This window comes from Ranitomeya variabilis, chromosome 1, assembly GCF_051348905.1.
Source record: "Ranitomeya variabilis isolate aRanVar5 chromosome 1, aRanVar5.hap1, whole genome shotgun sequence".
NCBI lineage: Eukaryota > Metazoa > Chordata > Amphibia > Anura > Dendrobatidae > Ranitomeya > Ranitomeya variabilis.
Genome location: NC_135232.1, coordinates 428,559,120 through 428,575,468, shown reverse-complemented (window position 1 = coordinate 428,575,468; position 16,349 = coordinate 428,559,120). Strand labels below are relative to the sequence as shown.

Sequence of the window (16,349 nt, the reverse complement as noted above, 5' to 3'; positions counted from 1 at the left end):
GTGCAAGCCTCAAATGTGAAAAATATGCATCAGATTGATTTGGACATTAGGCAGAATTTTTCCTCCATCCTTTATTGAGAAGGAGCAGGGGAGTTGAAAAAAGAAAGTATTAGGCTAAGTGCACACGTCCAGAATTGCCGCAGAAATTTCCACGGCAATTCTGGATCTCCCTGCTGCAGGGAAAAACGCATGCGGAATTGGTATGCGTTTTCCCGCTAAACACCAGAATTTGCAAGCGTAATTAGCTTGCAGAATGCTAGCATTTTACAAGCGATCGGTAGCATTGCTTGGAAAACTGATTTGACAGGTTGGTCACACTTGTCAAACAGATCTAATGTTAAAAATAATTAAAAAAAATAAAAAAATTGTGATATTCTCACCTTCCGGCGGCCCCCGCAGCCTTCCCGCTCCTCGCGATGCTCCCGGCAACTCCCGTTCCCAATAATGCCTAGCGGCAATGACCCCAGATGACGTAGCGGTCTCGCGAGACCGCACGTCTTCACAGGTCATTCTCACAATGCATTATTGGGAACGGGAGCATCGTGAGGTGTGGGAACGCTGCGAGGGACGCCGGAAGGTGAGAATATCACAATTTATTATTCTTTTTTTTTTTTTTTTTTTACAATTACGGTATATGGTTCCCAGGGCCTGGAGGAGAGAGTCTCCTCTCCTCCACCCTGGGTACCAACCGCACATGATCCGCTTACTGGGTGGGCATAGCCACATGCAGAAAGTAAGCGGATCAATGCATTCCTATGTGTGCGGAATCCCTGCGATTCCGCACAAAGAATGAACATGCTGCGTTTTTTCCGGAATGTGATTCCGCCTCGGAAAAAAAATCCAGCATGTGCACAAAAAATGCGGATTGAATTCTAATAAATAGGATGCTTAATGTATGCTTTTTTTGCGCTTTTATCGCATTTTTATAGCGAAAAAACAAGAAAATTCCTGAACGTGTGCACACAGCCTTAGAGATAAGGTTTCTTTTTGTTTTCTGTGAAACATACACAAGCTACAATGGCCGAGGTGAGTGACAGTACAAAGTTTTTTAGCAGCAGTATAAAGTTGTGGAACGTCATAGGTCTTAATCAAATGTGGTGTAATACATCAAGCAGACAAGTCTGATGGCAAGCGATTTACATGCTAGAGATGAACATCCCGATTATTCACATCATTCATTTGAATAATTATTCCACCCCTTTGTCAGCTTATCTATATTATCAAAGCAAACATTCAAACATTATAATATTAAGCTCTAGTAACATATAATTATTAGCTCATAAATCAGGAGAACTTTAATAATCCTGACAAAATCAGCATCTAAGCAGCATCAGTGTGCCACCGCCTGGCTGCTAATAAGAGGCTGCGCTGGTTGGTGACCACCCTCCCATATATTTAACATTCTCCTTTTAATTCTGAATAGTAAAACATTATACCAATCTGGGATTATTTGCATAAAACGCCATTTATTCAGACATGATGACCCTTTCTGATTAGTAAGAAGCTTCCAGACATCCAAGAGCATTCATACATATAATACCAATAGAGGCCTGGAATAGATAAATGGGATTTTATCTTACCTGTGCAAAATTAACCCTTCAAAAAGGAGACATTCTCCTTAATCTATCTAGTTACAAAGGCAAATTAACAATTGCCTGAGAATTTTCTTTGAAATATATCTGTTCATGTCTGGGTTGTGGGAGTAAGGAGGTTACAGGTTACTGTGATGTCAGAATGTGCTGGTAAAGTCATTGTACGATGCTATGTAAGGAAATTAAAGGAAACCATATACAATTGTGCTCAAAACTTTACATACCCTGGCAGAATTTTTGCTTTCTTGGCCTTTTTTCAGAGAATATGAATGGTAAACACCAAACTTTTTCTTCACTCATGGTTAGTGGTTGGGTGAAGCCATTTATTGTAAAACTACTGTGTTTTCTCTTTTTAAATCATAATGACAACCCAAAACATCCAAATGACCCTGATCAAATGTTCACATACCCTATTTCTTAAGAAGCCTCAAGTTCCTGTAAATTCCTGGGCTATCTAGCATGAACTGAGTGCTTGAGATCTCCCCAGGGTAGTTTAATGATATAGAGGTCAGGAGACTAAGATGGCCACTCCAGAACCTTCACTTTGCCCTGCTGTAGCCAATGACAGGTCGACTTGGCCTTGTGTTTTGGATTGTTGTCATGTTGGAATGTCCAAGTATGTCCCATGCGCAGCTTTCGGGCTGATGAGTGCAAATTTGCCTCCAGTATTTTCTGATAATGTGCTGCATTCATCTTTCCTTCATCTTTGAGCAAGTTTCCTGTGCCTTTGTAGCTGACACATCCCCAAAACATCAGTGATCCACCTCCGTGCTTTACAGTAGGAATGGTGTTCTCCTTCCAGGTTATAGAGACTGTCCCCCAATCTGCCAGGCTTGGCGACTGGGACAGAAGAATACTCCAACGTGAAACTAGGTGGATCTTCTTGTTGGAATTCATGTCCCCTCTTGGCTTAAATGAGCAGCTCAATTTCACGAGTTTCATCTGATGCATATCTGTATTCACATTAAGGTCTAAAATGATAAGAAACTACTGGTGTATTGTATAGGTCTTTCATAAGACCACAGAGCAGTTTCCACTTAAAAGTGGAACTATATCATTATGGTTCTTTCAGAGTTAACCCTACTGACCCAAAGGTGGTTGATAAAATGTATTATCTATTGATAGTAAATATACCTTCGCATAGGAGGGTTGATACTGTGTCACCGTTTTGCCTGTGTTACCCAGCATAATTACTTAATATAGTGCCCATTTAAATAAATTAATGGGTAATTATAGCGCAATTTGTGGTGGAATATATACCACACAGAGTTTTTTGGGTGTTGCCGTTTAATTGTCTCCTTTGTGGCAGCCAAATATTCTGAATGCTGCCTTTAATTTTTCTCTAGGCATTCAGACAGGTTATTTCCAGTTGAAGCGCACTAGCGTTCCACTTATTTTTATGCAAGAGGGACTTTGACGCTAAGGCTATAAGCTACTTCCGATTTATGTCACCCACTGTGGCTGCACGTGGTGGAGCGCATAGCGTTCCACTTCATTTCTCTGATGGAACGCATGTGCGTCTCATTCACCGGAAGTCCAGTGACGTTATGGGACCAATGATACGTCACTTCCTGGCCCGGGTGCACGCTCTCCATGGTGGCAATGAATATTTAAACGGGAACACAGTGAGACACATGTAACCCTTTATTGTGAGCGGTCATGACGAGATGCGGCTCACTGTAGCTTCCTCTTGCTGGGAGAAGCCCTCTTTCTTTCCCCTGATGAACCCAGGCTTACTATCCTGGGGAAATGCGTCAGGATGGGCAAACAATCGGATGAGTACATCCTCTAACATTATCCTTCTCATCACTGTCAATTTATAGATTGATTAAGTTCCTGCATTATTTTGATATATAACTGAGGGGTGTAATTACTATTTGAGCATAATCATGCTATTGAGCTTATGGACATGCTATTTTGGTTAATCCAAAGAGATAAATCTTATAACAATTTTGGTCTATTTTACATGCGTTATTTGATAGGGTGTTAACCCATGACAGTATGGTATTAACCCTATATCGCTTTAAAGTCTGAGAAATATACATATTTTTTCTTTGCTTATGATATTGCTTACTAATGCACTTTAGTTATGAATTATCAGGGCCTGCAAAGAAACTAACCCTGATTTAATTTGTTATATCAACCATAAGAGAACTACTTATGCAGGTTTTTGACTAAGCACTTTCAAGCACATTAGCACTTTAGATAATATTGGTGTTGGTGATGGTGTTTCTTTGTTAGTTCCCCTTAGGGTCTCAAGGGAGAGCCGTCATTGTGTGAGGGCGCCATGTCGAACTTAGGGTGCCAACCTCCGCGTAAGGTAGGGTGAGTAAGGGAAAGATCACACCCTCCCCAGATTTACTTGTATCCTTTTAGTATTGCTAAGATTGTATTGTTAAGACCGTTATTTGTCTCTTGACCCTAATTTAAGGGTAGTTTTACCTAAGAATATTAAGAGTTACATCTTAGGGGTATTATTTTTGTTTTATACTTTGATGTATACTACGTTGTTCAATATATTTTGGTATACCCTTTAGTTAAAGGCTCAAAGGGGGGGTTCTGTCAAAACATTCAAAACCAAGTTCAAGTCCCACGGTGGGACCCTGGCCACGGGGACTGGTCTGGATCTAGCACATGCATTAATAAACTTGACCGCACACTGATTACCGATGAGGTTGTAATTATACAGAGCCCCTAAGGCCGACACCTGGACTTTTAAGATACTAACCGCCAGACCTGTTCCTGTCCTCTCTGAAGGAACTCCAGGATCTCTCCTAGGGGAACTTTCTCTTCCAGAGTACACCCTGTAGATGACAAGAATTATTTCCAAGTCATACCGTAAATTTTTGTAGTGACTGGCTTCCTACTAGTAAGCAAGGTAGAGACTAGGTTGGGAGAAAATCCCTTAGGCTACGGTCACACTATCAGTATTTGGTCAGTATTTCACATCAGTATTTGTAAGCCAAAACCCGGAGTGGGTGATAAATGCAGAAGTGGTGACGTGTTTCTATTATATTTTTCCTTTGATTATTCCTCTCCTGGTTTTGGCTGACAAATACTGATGTAAAATACTGACCAAATACTGATAGTGTGACCATGGCCTTACCATCTAGCACTGACCTCTCAAGTTCCAGGCTGTTCAAGTGCAGCCCAGTTACCTGATGATGGAATACAGGCTCCCGAGCTAGAAGGGCCCATGGTTCCGTGACTGACCTGTTCCTCAGCCAAAAGAACCACGGCCTCTTGGGCCAAAAGGGGGCAATGAGCACTACTCTTGCCTTGTCCTGCCTGATCTTCCTGAGAACTGCTGGTATTAGACAAATTGGAGGGAAGGCATAGGCCAAGGTGAAATTTCATCTGATCCGAAAGGCGCCCACCGCCTGATGATTCTTTTGCATCCAGGGAGCAGAACCTCTCCAATTTGCTGTTCTGCTGAGAAGTGAAAAGGTCTATCTCCGGCCACCCCCACCTGGCCACTAACCGCCTGAATATTGATGTGTTGAGGGACCATTGGCCTGTAGAAGTGCAGCTCAAAAAATCTGCTGTTATGTTGAACTTTCCTCTGATGTGAAGAGCAGATAGCAAAAGGATGTTCTCCTCCGCAAGGCTGAAAACTCGTTTGGTAATCTGCATTAGGGAACAGGACGGTGTACGCCCCTGATGATTTAGACATGCGACCGTGACCTGATTGGCCGAAAATATTTTTATATGATGGTCTTGTAGGAAAGGTAGGTGACTCTGCAATGCATTCTCTACCGCCAAGAGCTCCCACATGTTTGAGGAGCCTTCTTTTTCTACCGCTGACCAAGTTCCCTGAACCAGATGGTTGTCCAGATGTGCTCCTCAATCCCTGGGGCTGGCATCTGTGTGACTACCCTGGTGACGTGAAGAAAGCACGGGACCCCCTCCCGAAGGGACTCTATCTCCAACCACCAGAGGAGCAAATGTATTTCCTCCCGAGTCAGTGTCAGTGTACCATCCTGATACCCCTGCAAGGAAAGTTGACTTTCCAACACGTGCCACTGCTCGTTAGTGAGCTTGGGCCCATTTCACTGCCAAGATACATGAGGTCAGGGACCCCAGGAGGGACATACCGTTCCTGAGGGACATCACCCAATCTTGTATTGACCTGGAGAGGAGACTGAGCAATTTTTCCATTTTTGATCCGGTAGACGACTCTTCTGCTGTCACGAGTCGAGTAAGAGTCCTAGAAAGATTAGTGTCCTTTGTGGGTCTAACCTTGATTTCTCTAGGTTTAAACACCACCATAAGCTCTCTAAGACGGTGGCTGTGTCTCTCACTTGACTGTGGCAATGAGTGAAAGAACGATCCACTATCAGAAAGTCATCCGGGTATGGAATGACCAGTCTGTTCCTTTCTCTGGGGTGGGCCGTAACCTCTTCTATTAACTTTGCAAACACATGCGGGGCTACCACCAGGCCAAAAGGGGAGGGCCCTGTACTGGAAGTGCCTTGTGGCGCCCCCTACTGGCACTACTACTCAGATACTTTCGGAATGCTACGTGTATTGGCACATGGTAATACGCGTCCTTCAGGTACAGGACGGCCATATAGCAACCAGGAAAGAGCAGTTGTATCCCTGATTTTATTGACGCCATCTTGAATTTTGGAATCTTCAGGAACTTGTTCAGGCCCTTCAGGTTGAAAATCGTTCTGTATGAGTTGTCCGGCTTCTTTATTAGGAACAGGGGAGAATAGAAGCCTTTCCCTTCTTCTCCTGCTGCAAAATCCTGCAGAACATTTTTTTCTAAGAGGCTTAGTACCTCTGATTCCAGTGCTACTTGCTCCGAGCTGGACGGCCTGTTATGATGAATCTGTTTGGTGGATGTCTCTCGAACTCCAGCTTCAACCCTGCCCTTACCAGGTTGAGAATCCAAGGGCTGGATGATATTTTCTCCCAGGCTGGAAGGAAGAGGGAGAGCCTTTCTCCCACCTGGGGTAGGGAGTCATTTGGAGGGCTTTCTACCACCTTGGGAAGAATTACCGAATAGGAACCTCTTGCCCTTCCTTTGTTGATCCTCCGATCTACTGCGTTCTGTGGATGGTCTATTTCGGCTGTATTTCTTCCTCCGAAAGGACTGCCTGAAGGATGAGAAGAAAGGTTCTGGGAACCTTTTCTTCTTATCAGCAGCTTTTGCCAAGATGTAATCCAAAGCTGAACCAAATAAGTGTTGACCTTCACAAGGGAGAGAACAGTTTCCCTTTTGCCTGTACGTCCCCTGGGCAACCTTTTAACTAGACTGCTCACTGGCCTGCATTAGATAATGCGGCAGACCTTGCGGCCAGTCTGGCTGAGTCAGATGATGCATCCGATAAGAAGGTAGCCGCCCCATTGATTACTGGGAGCGTGGCCAAAATGGAGTCTCTGGATGAATTTTCACTCAGCTGGTCGGGACGAGATCTCCATCTGAGCATACGCCGTCCCCGGTGGCCATTTTCCCGGAGGCCACAGCATTGGAGCAGATTGAGATCTCGGCAAAGAGATCTCGCCCTGAGATCCTGGGAGACGAGATCTTGTGACGAGATCTCGTTGCCGAGATCTCAATCTGAGCATGCACCACTCCCGGTGGCTTGGAGGCCACTGCATCGCAACAATGGATGTGCGGGGGCCTCTGGGATTTCACAAAATGCTGGCGGAGCCCTCCGCACCACAGCCGAATCTGCCGCACCAGCCTGGAAAGGGAGTGTTCGGCGGACCGGGACAGCCGCAGAATCGCCAGACTCCTTCTGCCACCACAGTATTATTAAGTATATTCCGACTATAAGATGCATCTCCATTTTCTACCAAAATTTTTTGGGAAAAAAGTGTGTCTTATAGTCCGAAAAATACAGAACGTGTCTAGTGTGAAAACCTCTCTAAGGCTAAAGCCAAAAGTTATGGGTAGATAGGATCCTGCTGCAATTAAAACTGACACAGGCTGGTGGATGGAGTGCTAGGTCAGAGAGCTAATATACAAATAACAAAAGACTGACTGGTACTTCCACCCTCCAGCCTGTGGCAGTTTTAATTGCAGCAGGATCCTAACTAACCATAAATTTAGGTTTCAGTCTTAGAGAAGCTTTCACACTAAATAGGTTCTCAGCAAAACAGGAGATTGCCTTGTCAGTGGCTGCTGGGCATGCCTTGTCATTGGCTGCTGGGCATGCATGAACTGGCCAAATTATGTGCCAATTATCTCCATTTTTTTTTAGTATCTAGAGCAGTAATGATATTCATTTTTCATATATTTCATATTTACATGCTTTAGCACTACAGAGTGCAACTTTGTTTGTTACATAGAGAGGTCTACTCTTAGTTCGCATATGTACACTCCAGTTTTCTGATTTGGTAGTGCCAGTCAGTCTTTTTCTATATGTACAGTTATATGAAAAAGTTTGGGCACCCCTATTAATCTTAAGCTTAATGTTTTATAAAAATTGTTTTTTTTGCAACAGCTATTTCAGTTTCATATATCTAATAACTGTTGGACACAGTAATGTTTCTGCCTTGAAATGAAGTTTATTGTACTAACAGAAAATGTGCAATCTGCATTCAAACAAAATTTGACAGGTGCATAAGTATGGGCACCCTTATTTTCTTGTTTTAAATACTCCTACCTACTTTTTACTGACTTACTAAAGCACTTTTTTTGGTTTTGTAACCTCATTGAGCTTTGAACTTCATAGCCAAGTGTATGCAATCATGAGAAAAGCTACTTAAAGTGGCCACTTGTAAGTTGTTCTCCTGTTTTAATCTCCTCTGAAGAGTGGCATCATGGGCTCCTCAAAATAACTGTCAAATGATCTGAAAACAAAGATTATTCAACATAGTTGTTCAGGGGAAGGATACAAAAAGCTGTCTCAGAGATTTAACCTGTCAATTTCCACTGTGAGGAACATAGTAAGGAAATGGAAGAACACAGGTACAGTTCTTGTTAAGGCCAGAAGTGGCAGGCAAAGAAAAACATCAGAAAGGCAGAGAAGAAGAATGGTGAGATCAGTCAAGGACAATCCCCAGACCACCTCCAGAGAGCTGCAGCATCAACTTGCTGCAGATGGTGTCACTGTTAGTGTTGAGCGATACCGTCCGATACTTGAAAGTATCGGTATCGGAAAGTATCGGCCGATACCGGCAAAGTATCGGATCCAATCCGATACCCGATACCAATACAAGTCAATGGGACTCAAGTATCGGACGGTATTCCTGATGGTTCCCAGGGTCTGAAGGAGAGGAAACTCTCCTTCAGACCCTGGGATCCATATAAATGTGTAAAATAAAGAATTAAAATAAAAAATATTGCTATACTCACCTGTCCGACACAGCCTGGACCTCACCGAGGGAACCGGCAGCGTTGTTTGTTTAAAATTCGCGCTTTTACTTGGTTACGTGAAGTCCCGGCTTGTGATTGGTCAGGGCGGCCATGTTGCCGGGACGCGGACCAATCACAGCAAGCCGTGACGAAATTACGTCACGGCTTGCTGTGATTGGTCCGCGTCCCGGCAACATGGCCGCCCTGACCAATCACAAGCCGGGACTTCACGTAACCAAGTAAAAGCGCGAAATTTAAACAAACAACGCTGCCGGTTCCCTCGCTGAGGTCCAGGCTGCGTCGGAGAGGTGAGTATAGCAATATTTTTTATTTTAATTCTCTCTTTTACACATTATTACATTAATGTTGTTGCGATACCCGATACCACAAAAGTATCGGATCTCGGTATCGGAAATTCCGATACAGCAAATATCGGCCGATACCCGATACTTGCAGTATCGGAATGCTCAACACTAGTCACTGTGCATCGGTCAACTATACAACGCACTTTGCACAAGGAGAAGCTGTATGGGAGAGTGATGAGAAAGAAGCAGTTTCTGCAAGCACGCCACAAACAGAGTCGGCTGAGGTATGCAAAAGCACATTTGGAGAAGCCAATTTCTTTTTGGAAGAAGGTCCTGTCTGATGAAACCAAGATTGAGTTGTTTGGTCATACAAAACGGTGTTATGCATGGCGGGAAAAAAACACAGCATTCCAAGGAAAACACTTGCTACCCACAGTAAAATTTGGTGGAGGTTCCATCATGCTTTGGGGCTGTGTGGCCAATGCCGGCACCGGGGATCTTGTTAAAGTTGAGGGACGCATGGATTCCTCTCAGTATCAGCAGATTCTTGACAATAATGTTCATGAATCAGTGACAAAGTTGAAGTTATGCAGGGGATGGATCTTTCAGCAAGACAATGATCCAAAACACCGCTCCAAATCTACTCAGGCATTCATACAGAGGAACAATTACACTGTTCTGGAATGGCCATCCCAGACCCCAGACCTGAATATCATTGAACATCTGTGGGATCATTTGAAGAGGGCTGTCCATGCTCGGCGACCATCAAACTTAACTGAACTGGAATTGTTTTGTAAAGAGGAATGGTCAAAAATACCTTCATCCAGGAACTCATTAAAAGCTACAGGAAGTGACTAGAGGCTGTTATTTTTGCAAAAGGAGGATCTACTAAATATTAATGTCACTTTTCTGGTGAGGTGCCCATACTTATGCACCTGTCAAATTTTGTTTGAATGCAGATTGCACATTTTCTGTTAGTACAATAAACCTCATTAAAAAGGCAGAAACATTACTGTGTCCAACAGTTATTAGATATATGAAACTGAAATGGCTGTTGCAAAAAAAACAATTTTTATAAAACATTAAGCTTAAGATTAATAGGGGTGCCCAAACTTTTTCATATAACTGTATATTAGCTCTCTGACCGAGCACTCCACCCTCCAGCCTGTGCCGGTTTTAATTGCAGCAGGATCTTACCTACCCATAAACTTAGGCTTAAGCATTAGAGAGGTATTCACACTATATAGGTTCCTAGCAAAACTGGAGATCGCCTTGTCATTGGGCATGGATGAATTGGCCAAATTATGTGCTAAGGATCTCCATTTTTTGTATTATCTAGAGCAGTAATGCTATTCATATACTGTATTTACATTCTTTAGAACTACAGAGTGCAGCTTTGTTTGTGATGACGTAGGACGCATCATCCACACGAAAAAGGAAAGGAGGACGGAATTGCAAGTATGCTGTAACAGAGGCTTTTAGGTGCTGGCAGTACTTTATATGAGGAAAACCTGGTGACAGGTTCCCTTTAAAGGAATTTCAGGAAAAATGTCATAATCGGACACCCAGCAATGAGACACTTAGCAACTAACCTATGGATGGGTGATAAGGTGATAAGTTAGAACTCTCTAAGTTACCTGACTAATAAGGAGCTTTTTCCATTACATGAAGAAATCGCTTGTTAAGCTATTCTATAACATATTCCTGTGCAGGAAACAAAAGTGAATGAATGGAGTAGATAATTATTTCTTCCCACTAGAAAGGTTTATAAAGTCAGGCTATTCACAGTAATATGACAATGGCGATAACATGATTAATGACAGAGACACGGGATTGAGAAGAAACCGGAATGGAGTAAATACACTGCAGAATGAAGAAGCAGTATAATATGAGGGAACCAAGACAAAATAAGATTAATGAGATAATAAAGGTTTAGAGAATACATCATATGCCACTGCTAAACTTTCCATATTCATTCTGGACTTTTAACACCTTCACAGCCACATTGTTTTTTACAGCACCATTCTCTCCAAAATAGGATCTCTGCAGTTGATAAGTAAGAATACACACCCAATCTAGCCTCAAGACGTCAGTCTTCAACTTTAGGTGGGAGTTCCAGCATTCTTAATAAACAGAGTTACAGTTTAAAGCTCAGAAGCCACCTTTATACTTTCATAGTCCTATGTTAAACCAATTGACAGTGGAATATAAGTCAGTAGGATCGTCCCTCCTTAGCCGTCTATGAGCATGTAGGTCATAAAAGCTGAATAAAAGGATACCTTGATATCTGATGTCTTAATCCAGAGAAATCCACATTTTTCTTACATGTAAATGAGTTTAGGACTATGGGCCGTACATCGATCTATGAGAGAATCTGCCTCCAGAGCTTATTTTACATAAAGGCGGAGTTACCAGTGTGAGATATGTAACGCCCGCTCTCTGCTCTCACTGCAGAGCTGTGTGTGACTAGAACTGACACATCTGCAGGTTCCTCTCAGTTTCACCATCCATCTCACAGGCAGAGAGGGATGCAATATAGTTACAATTCAGCAGGGCTCAGACAGCTGGAAAAATGTGTTTGTAAAGGGACAAAGTTCAGTCCTACTGTGTTACAGGTTTCAAGCTGGTAACTCCCCCTTTAATATAAAAGAATCTCTAGAGGCAGATTCTCACTCAGCTCAGTGCACGGCCCATAGCCTGGAAAGCTCATTTACATGCAAAAAAGAAAACATGTGGATTTCTCTGGAATAAGACATCAGATCACAGATATAAGGTATCACTGTATTCAGCTTCCTACGACCTATATGCCCATATAGACGGCTTAGGAGGGACGATCCTACTGACAGATTCCCTTTAATCTGCTGCCACCACTGTTTGCATTATCAGTCAATAAATTAGCTTTACCTACCCGTTTTTGCATCTGCTTCTTCAAATCCTGAATTAACTCTCAAAGAAGAAGATGCTTCTACATTATCATTTCTGTAAGTGAAGCAAATTATTAATACACCAAAAAAAATAAAATAAAATAAAATAGCGGCAAAAAAAGATGTACAAATAAAATGCTGATTCATATTAAAATACAGCATCGGGGTAATTGTGACTAATGGCATCATTTGAGGCAATCATTTTTCTAACATAACTGCATTCTGATTATGAACTCAAAAGCGGAACAGTTGTCCATAGCAATCAGGTAGCAACATTCAAAAAATAAAGTGTTTGCCATTTGCAACTGCTCCACTTTTCCTTCAAGCAGATGTTAATATGGTCAGGCCTATGAGGCAACGTGTCGCACAACAGCAATTCTCGGACAAGTCACAAAGCACCTTTTTTTAGAGCTATGATTTTGGAGTATAAATGTTTAAATTGCAGACAAGTTGCATGTGACTTGCATTGAAGCCTATGGCAAGTGAGTCACATTTAACTTGCATTAAAACTGACAGAAAGAAGACAAAGCATGAATATATTGTAGATTGGGCAGGGAACATGGCCTACTGTTATAATATTCCCCAACAGAATGTCATAATGGTAATAATAGTGATGTACTCCTCTGCAGATAATTGAATAAAAGAGAGAAAACGGAGTCATCAAGCCTCACCAAAAAAAATAAAATAATTTTAAAAAAAATACAGAATACTTTATTATTACCGTATATACTCAAGTATAAGCCGAGATTTTCAGCCCATTTTTTTAGGCTGAAAGTGCCCATCTCGGCTTATACTTCAGTCATTGTCCCAGGGGGGGTCGGCGGGGGAGCAGCGGCTGTGACATACTCACCTGCTCCTGGTGCGGTCCCTGCATCTCCGGGCGCTGACAGCTTCTTCCAGCGTTGAGCGGTAACTGTTACCGCTCGTTACAGTAATGAATATGGACCAGACTCCACTCCCATAGGGGTGGAGTCGCATATTCATTACTGTAATGAGCGGTGCCACGTGACCACTTAACACAAGAAGAAGCTGCCGGCACCCGGAGATGCAGGGACCGCACCAGGAGCAGGTGAGTATAATGGGGAGGGGGAGCATTGCGCGATATTCACCTTTCCTCGTTCTGGGCGCCGCTCCGTCATCGCGTCCTCTGCAGTGACACTCAGGTCAGAGGGCGCGATGATGTGGTCAGTGCGCTACCTCTGCCTGAGCGTCAGTGGAGGATTCGGAAGATACAGCGGCGCCGGAACGAGGACCGGTGAGTATTGCAAGTGCCCGGGGCCTGAGCGACGAGAGGTGAGTATGTCATTTTTATTTATTTTTTTTTAAATCGCAGCAACAGCATATGGGGCAAATATCTCTATGGAGCATCTTAAGGGGCCATGTTCAATGTTTGTGCAGCACTATATGGGGCAAATATCTTTATGGAGCATCTTATGGGGCCATAATCAATGTTTGTGCAGCACTATATGGGGCAAATATCTTTACGGAGCATCTTATGGGGCCATAATCAATGTTTGTGCAGCACTATATGGGGCAAATATCTTTATGGAGCATCTTATGGGACCATAATCAGCATTTGTGAAGCACTATATGGGGCAAAAATCTCTGGAGCATTTTATGGGGCCATAATCAGCATTTGTGCTGCATTATATGGGGCAAATATCTCTATGGAGCATTTTATGGGGCCATAATCAGCATTTGTGCAGCATTATATTGGGCAAATGTCTCTATGGAGCATCTTATGGGGCCATTATTAACCTTTGTGCAGCATTATATGGGGCATATTTTAATATGGAGCATCTTATGGGGCCCATCATGAACTTTATGGAGCATTATATGGGGCTCCTGATTCAATATGGATATTCAAAAACACTTAACCTACTGATATCTCAATGTATTTTACTTTTATTGGTATCTATTTTTATTTTTGAAATTTACCGGTAGCTGCTGCATTTCCCACCCTGGGCTTGTACTCGAGTCATTAAGTTTTCCCAGTTTTTTGTGGCAAAATTAGGGGGGGGGGGGGGGGGGCGGCTTATACTCGAGTATATACGGTACATATAACATTTTTTTTTTATTTTTTTACAAAAAAATAGTGTAACAAGAGGTCATAGAATCGACAATACAAGTAAAAAGTAGACAATTAAATCACTTCTAATGATTTCCTATAGTGTCGCATTGCAACCTACGAACTCCTACGACACAGAGTTAAGGTACCTTCACACGAAGCGACGCTGCAGCGATAGCGACAACTATGTCGATCGCTGCAGCGTCGCTGTTTGGTCGCTGGAGAGCTGTCACACAGACCGCTCTCCAGCGATCAACTATGCCGAGGTCCCCTGGTAACCAGGGTAAACATCGGGTAACTAAGCGCAGGGCCGCGCTTAGTAACCCGATGTTTACCCTGGTTACCAGCGTAAAATCTAAAAAAAACAAACAGCACATACTTACATTCACGTCCCCCTGCGTCCACTTCCTGACTGACTGAGCGCCGTACAGTGAGAGCAGAGCGGTGACGTCACCGCTGTGCTGCTTTCACTTTCACTTTGCGGCGCTGAGTCAGAGGAGGAAGCAGACTGCAGGGGACGCAATGTGAGTATGTGCTGTTTGTTTTTTTTACATTTTACGCTAGTAACCAGGGTAAACATCGGGTAACTAAGCGCGGCCCTGCGCTTAGTAACCCGATGTTTACCCTGGTTACCAGTGTAAAATATCGCTGGTATCGTTGCTTTTGCTTTCAAACACAACGATACACAGCGATCGGACGACCAAATAAAGTTCTGGACTTTATTCAGCGACCAGCGACATCACAGCAGGATCCTGATCGCTGCTGCGTGTCAAACGAAACGATATCGCTAGCGAGGACGCTGCAACGTCACGGATTGCTAGCGATATCGTTATAATGTCGTTTCGTGTGAAGGTACCTTTACAAATGTTTCCAGTTCTGTTGGATTGTGTTGGGAAGTCACACATGACTCACTCCACAGGCTTCAATGTAAGCTAATTGAACAATAAATAGTGTACCAAGAGATCACACACAACAATAGAAGTAAAAGCTAGAGCAGGATGATCAGTGCAAACATAGGGAGATATTAAGTGCTATGCCCGAATACAAAACCAGTATACTAAAATAACTGATGCAAATATGACAAAATTAGTCCAAGAATATACATAGAATATCCATAAATACAGGATGCAATGACATACTATCACCATAAAAAGTAAAAAACAGTATGACATATAAGGTTATACATCCTCCATCATTCAATACTCAAAGTGGCAAAAGCATAGGAAGTATATCCTATACCTGCACTGTACACATACCTACTATGCGTTTACCACTTAGAATTTTGAATGATGGAGGATGTCTAACCTTATATGTCCTGATCAGACACAAACTAAAGGGGGCCTTAGCCTTCCGGATTGTAGAAGGTATTACATGGCAGCAGTACACTAGAGTCCTGGACATCTTCCATCATTTGGAGGAGAAATTATGGGTGAAACTAGCTCAATCCATTTGTCCTAAAGCTCTTACCACTCTCCCATGGTGCACTAATTCAACTGTTCCCTCTCCTGGCCTCATGTCATATAGTACCTACGTCACTGTTCTGGCTTTGAGATCCCATAAAAAAAAAAGTTTATCCTTAATCGACCGCCAGGGCCCTTTGCTCCCGATTTCAGATCATCTGGATTTCCCATCAGGCCTATCTGCAGATAGATTTCTCAGTTCAAACAAATCCCATCTGATATTCTTCTCTCATGTCATCTCCAATACTTTGCTGCTCCCCCTCAATGACTTGCTACAGGGAAGATCTGCTTCCCCGAAGGTTAATTGTGAATTTAGTCAGTTACATCACTTCTATTCAACTATGAAGAAGTACGCAGATCTTTATAGAGATCTCACAAAGTTTGAGAACCTGTGCCCATCATTGTCACCCCCTACACTCCATCTCCCTAATCTATAATCTCCTCATTACCCAATAACTGACAATAGGCCTGCATTTTGCGCTGCATGGGAAAGGGAACCGGGGAAGTCATTCTCTGACTCACAATGGGATAAGTGTTTCTTCCTAATTCATAAAACCTCAACAGGGTCCAAAGCTCAGGAAACCTCCTTCAAAAATATCTCTATTGGTACCAGGTAACGTCAGACCTCCATAGATGGAACCCAGTGGTCTCAGACAGATGTTGGAGGTGTGGGGAAGGGGAGTTGACAATG

General features: G+C 42.9%; 1 protein-coding gene across 1 annotated transcript in view; it reads right to left on the bottom strand.

Moving 5' to 3' along the window:
- The window catches only part of CAAP1 (caspase activity and apoptosis inhibitor 1), a 63,067-nt gene that overhangs the window by 17,295 nt on the left and 29,423 nt on the right, over window positions 1-16,349 (bottom strand). The window contains exon 5 of the mRNA XM_077249287.1: window positions 12,115-12,185. Coding sequence (XP_077105402.1) covers window positions 12,115-12,185 — 71 coding nt within the window. The remainder of the gene's footprint in view (window positions 1-12,114; window positions 12,186-16,349) is intronic.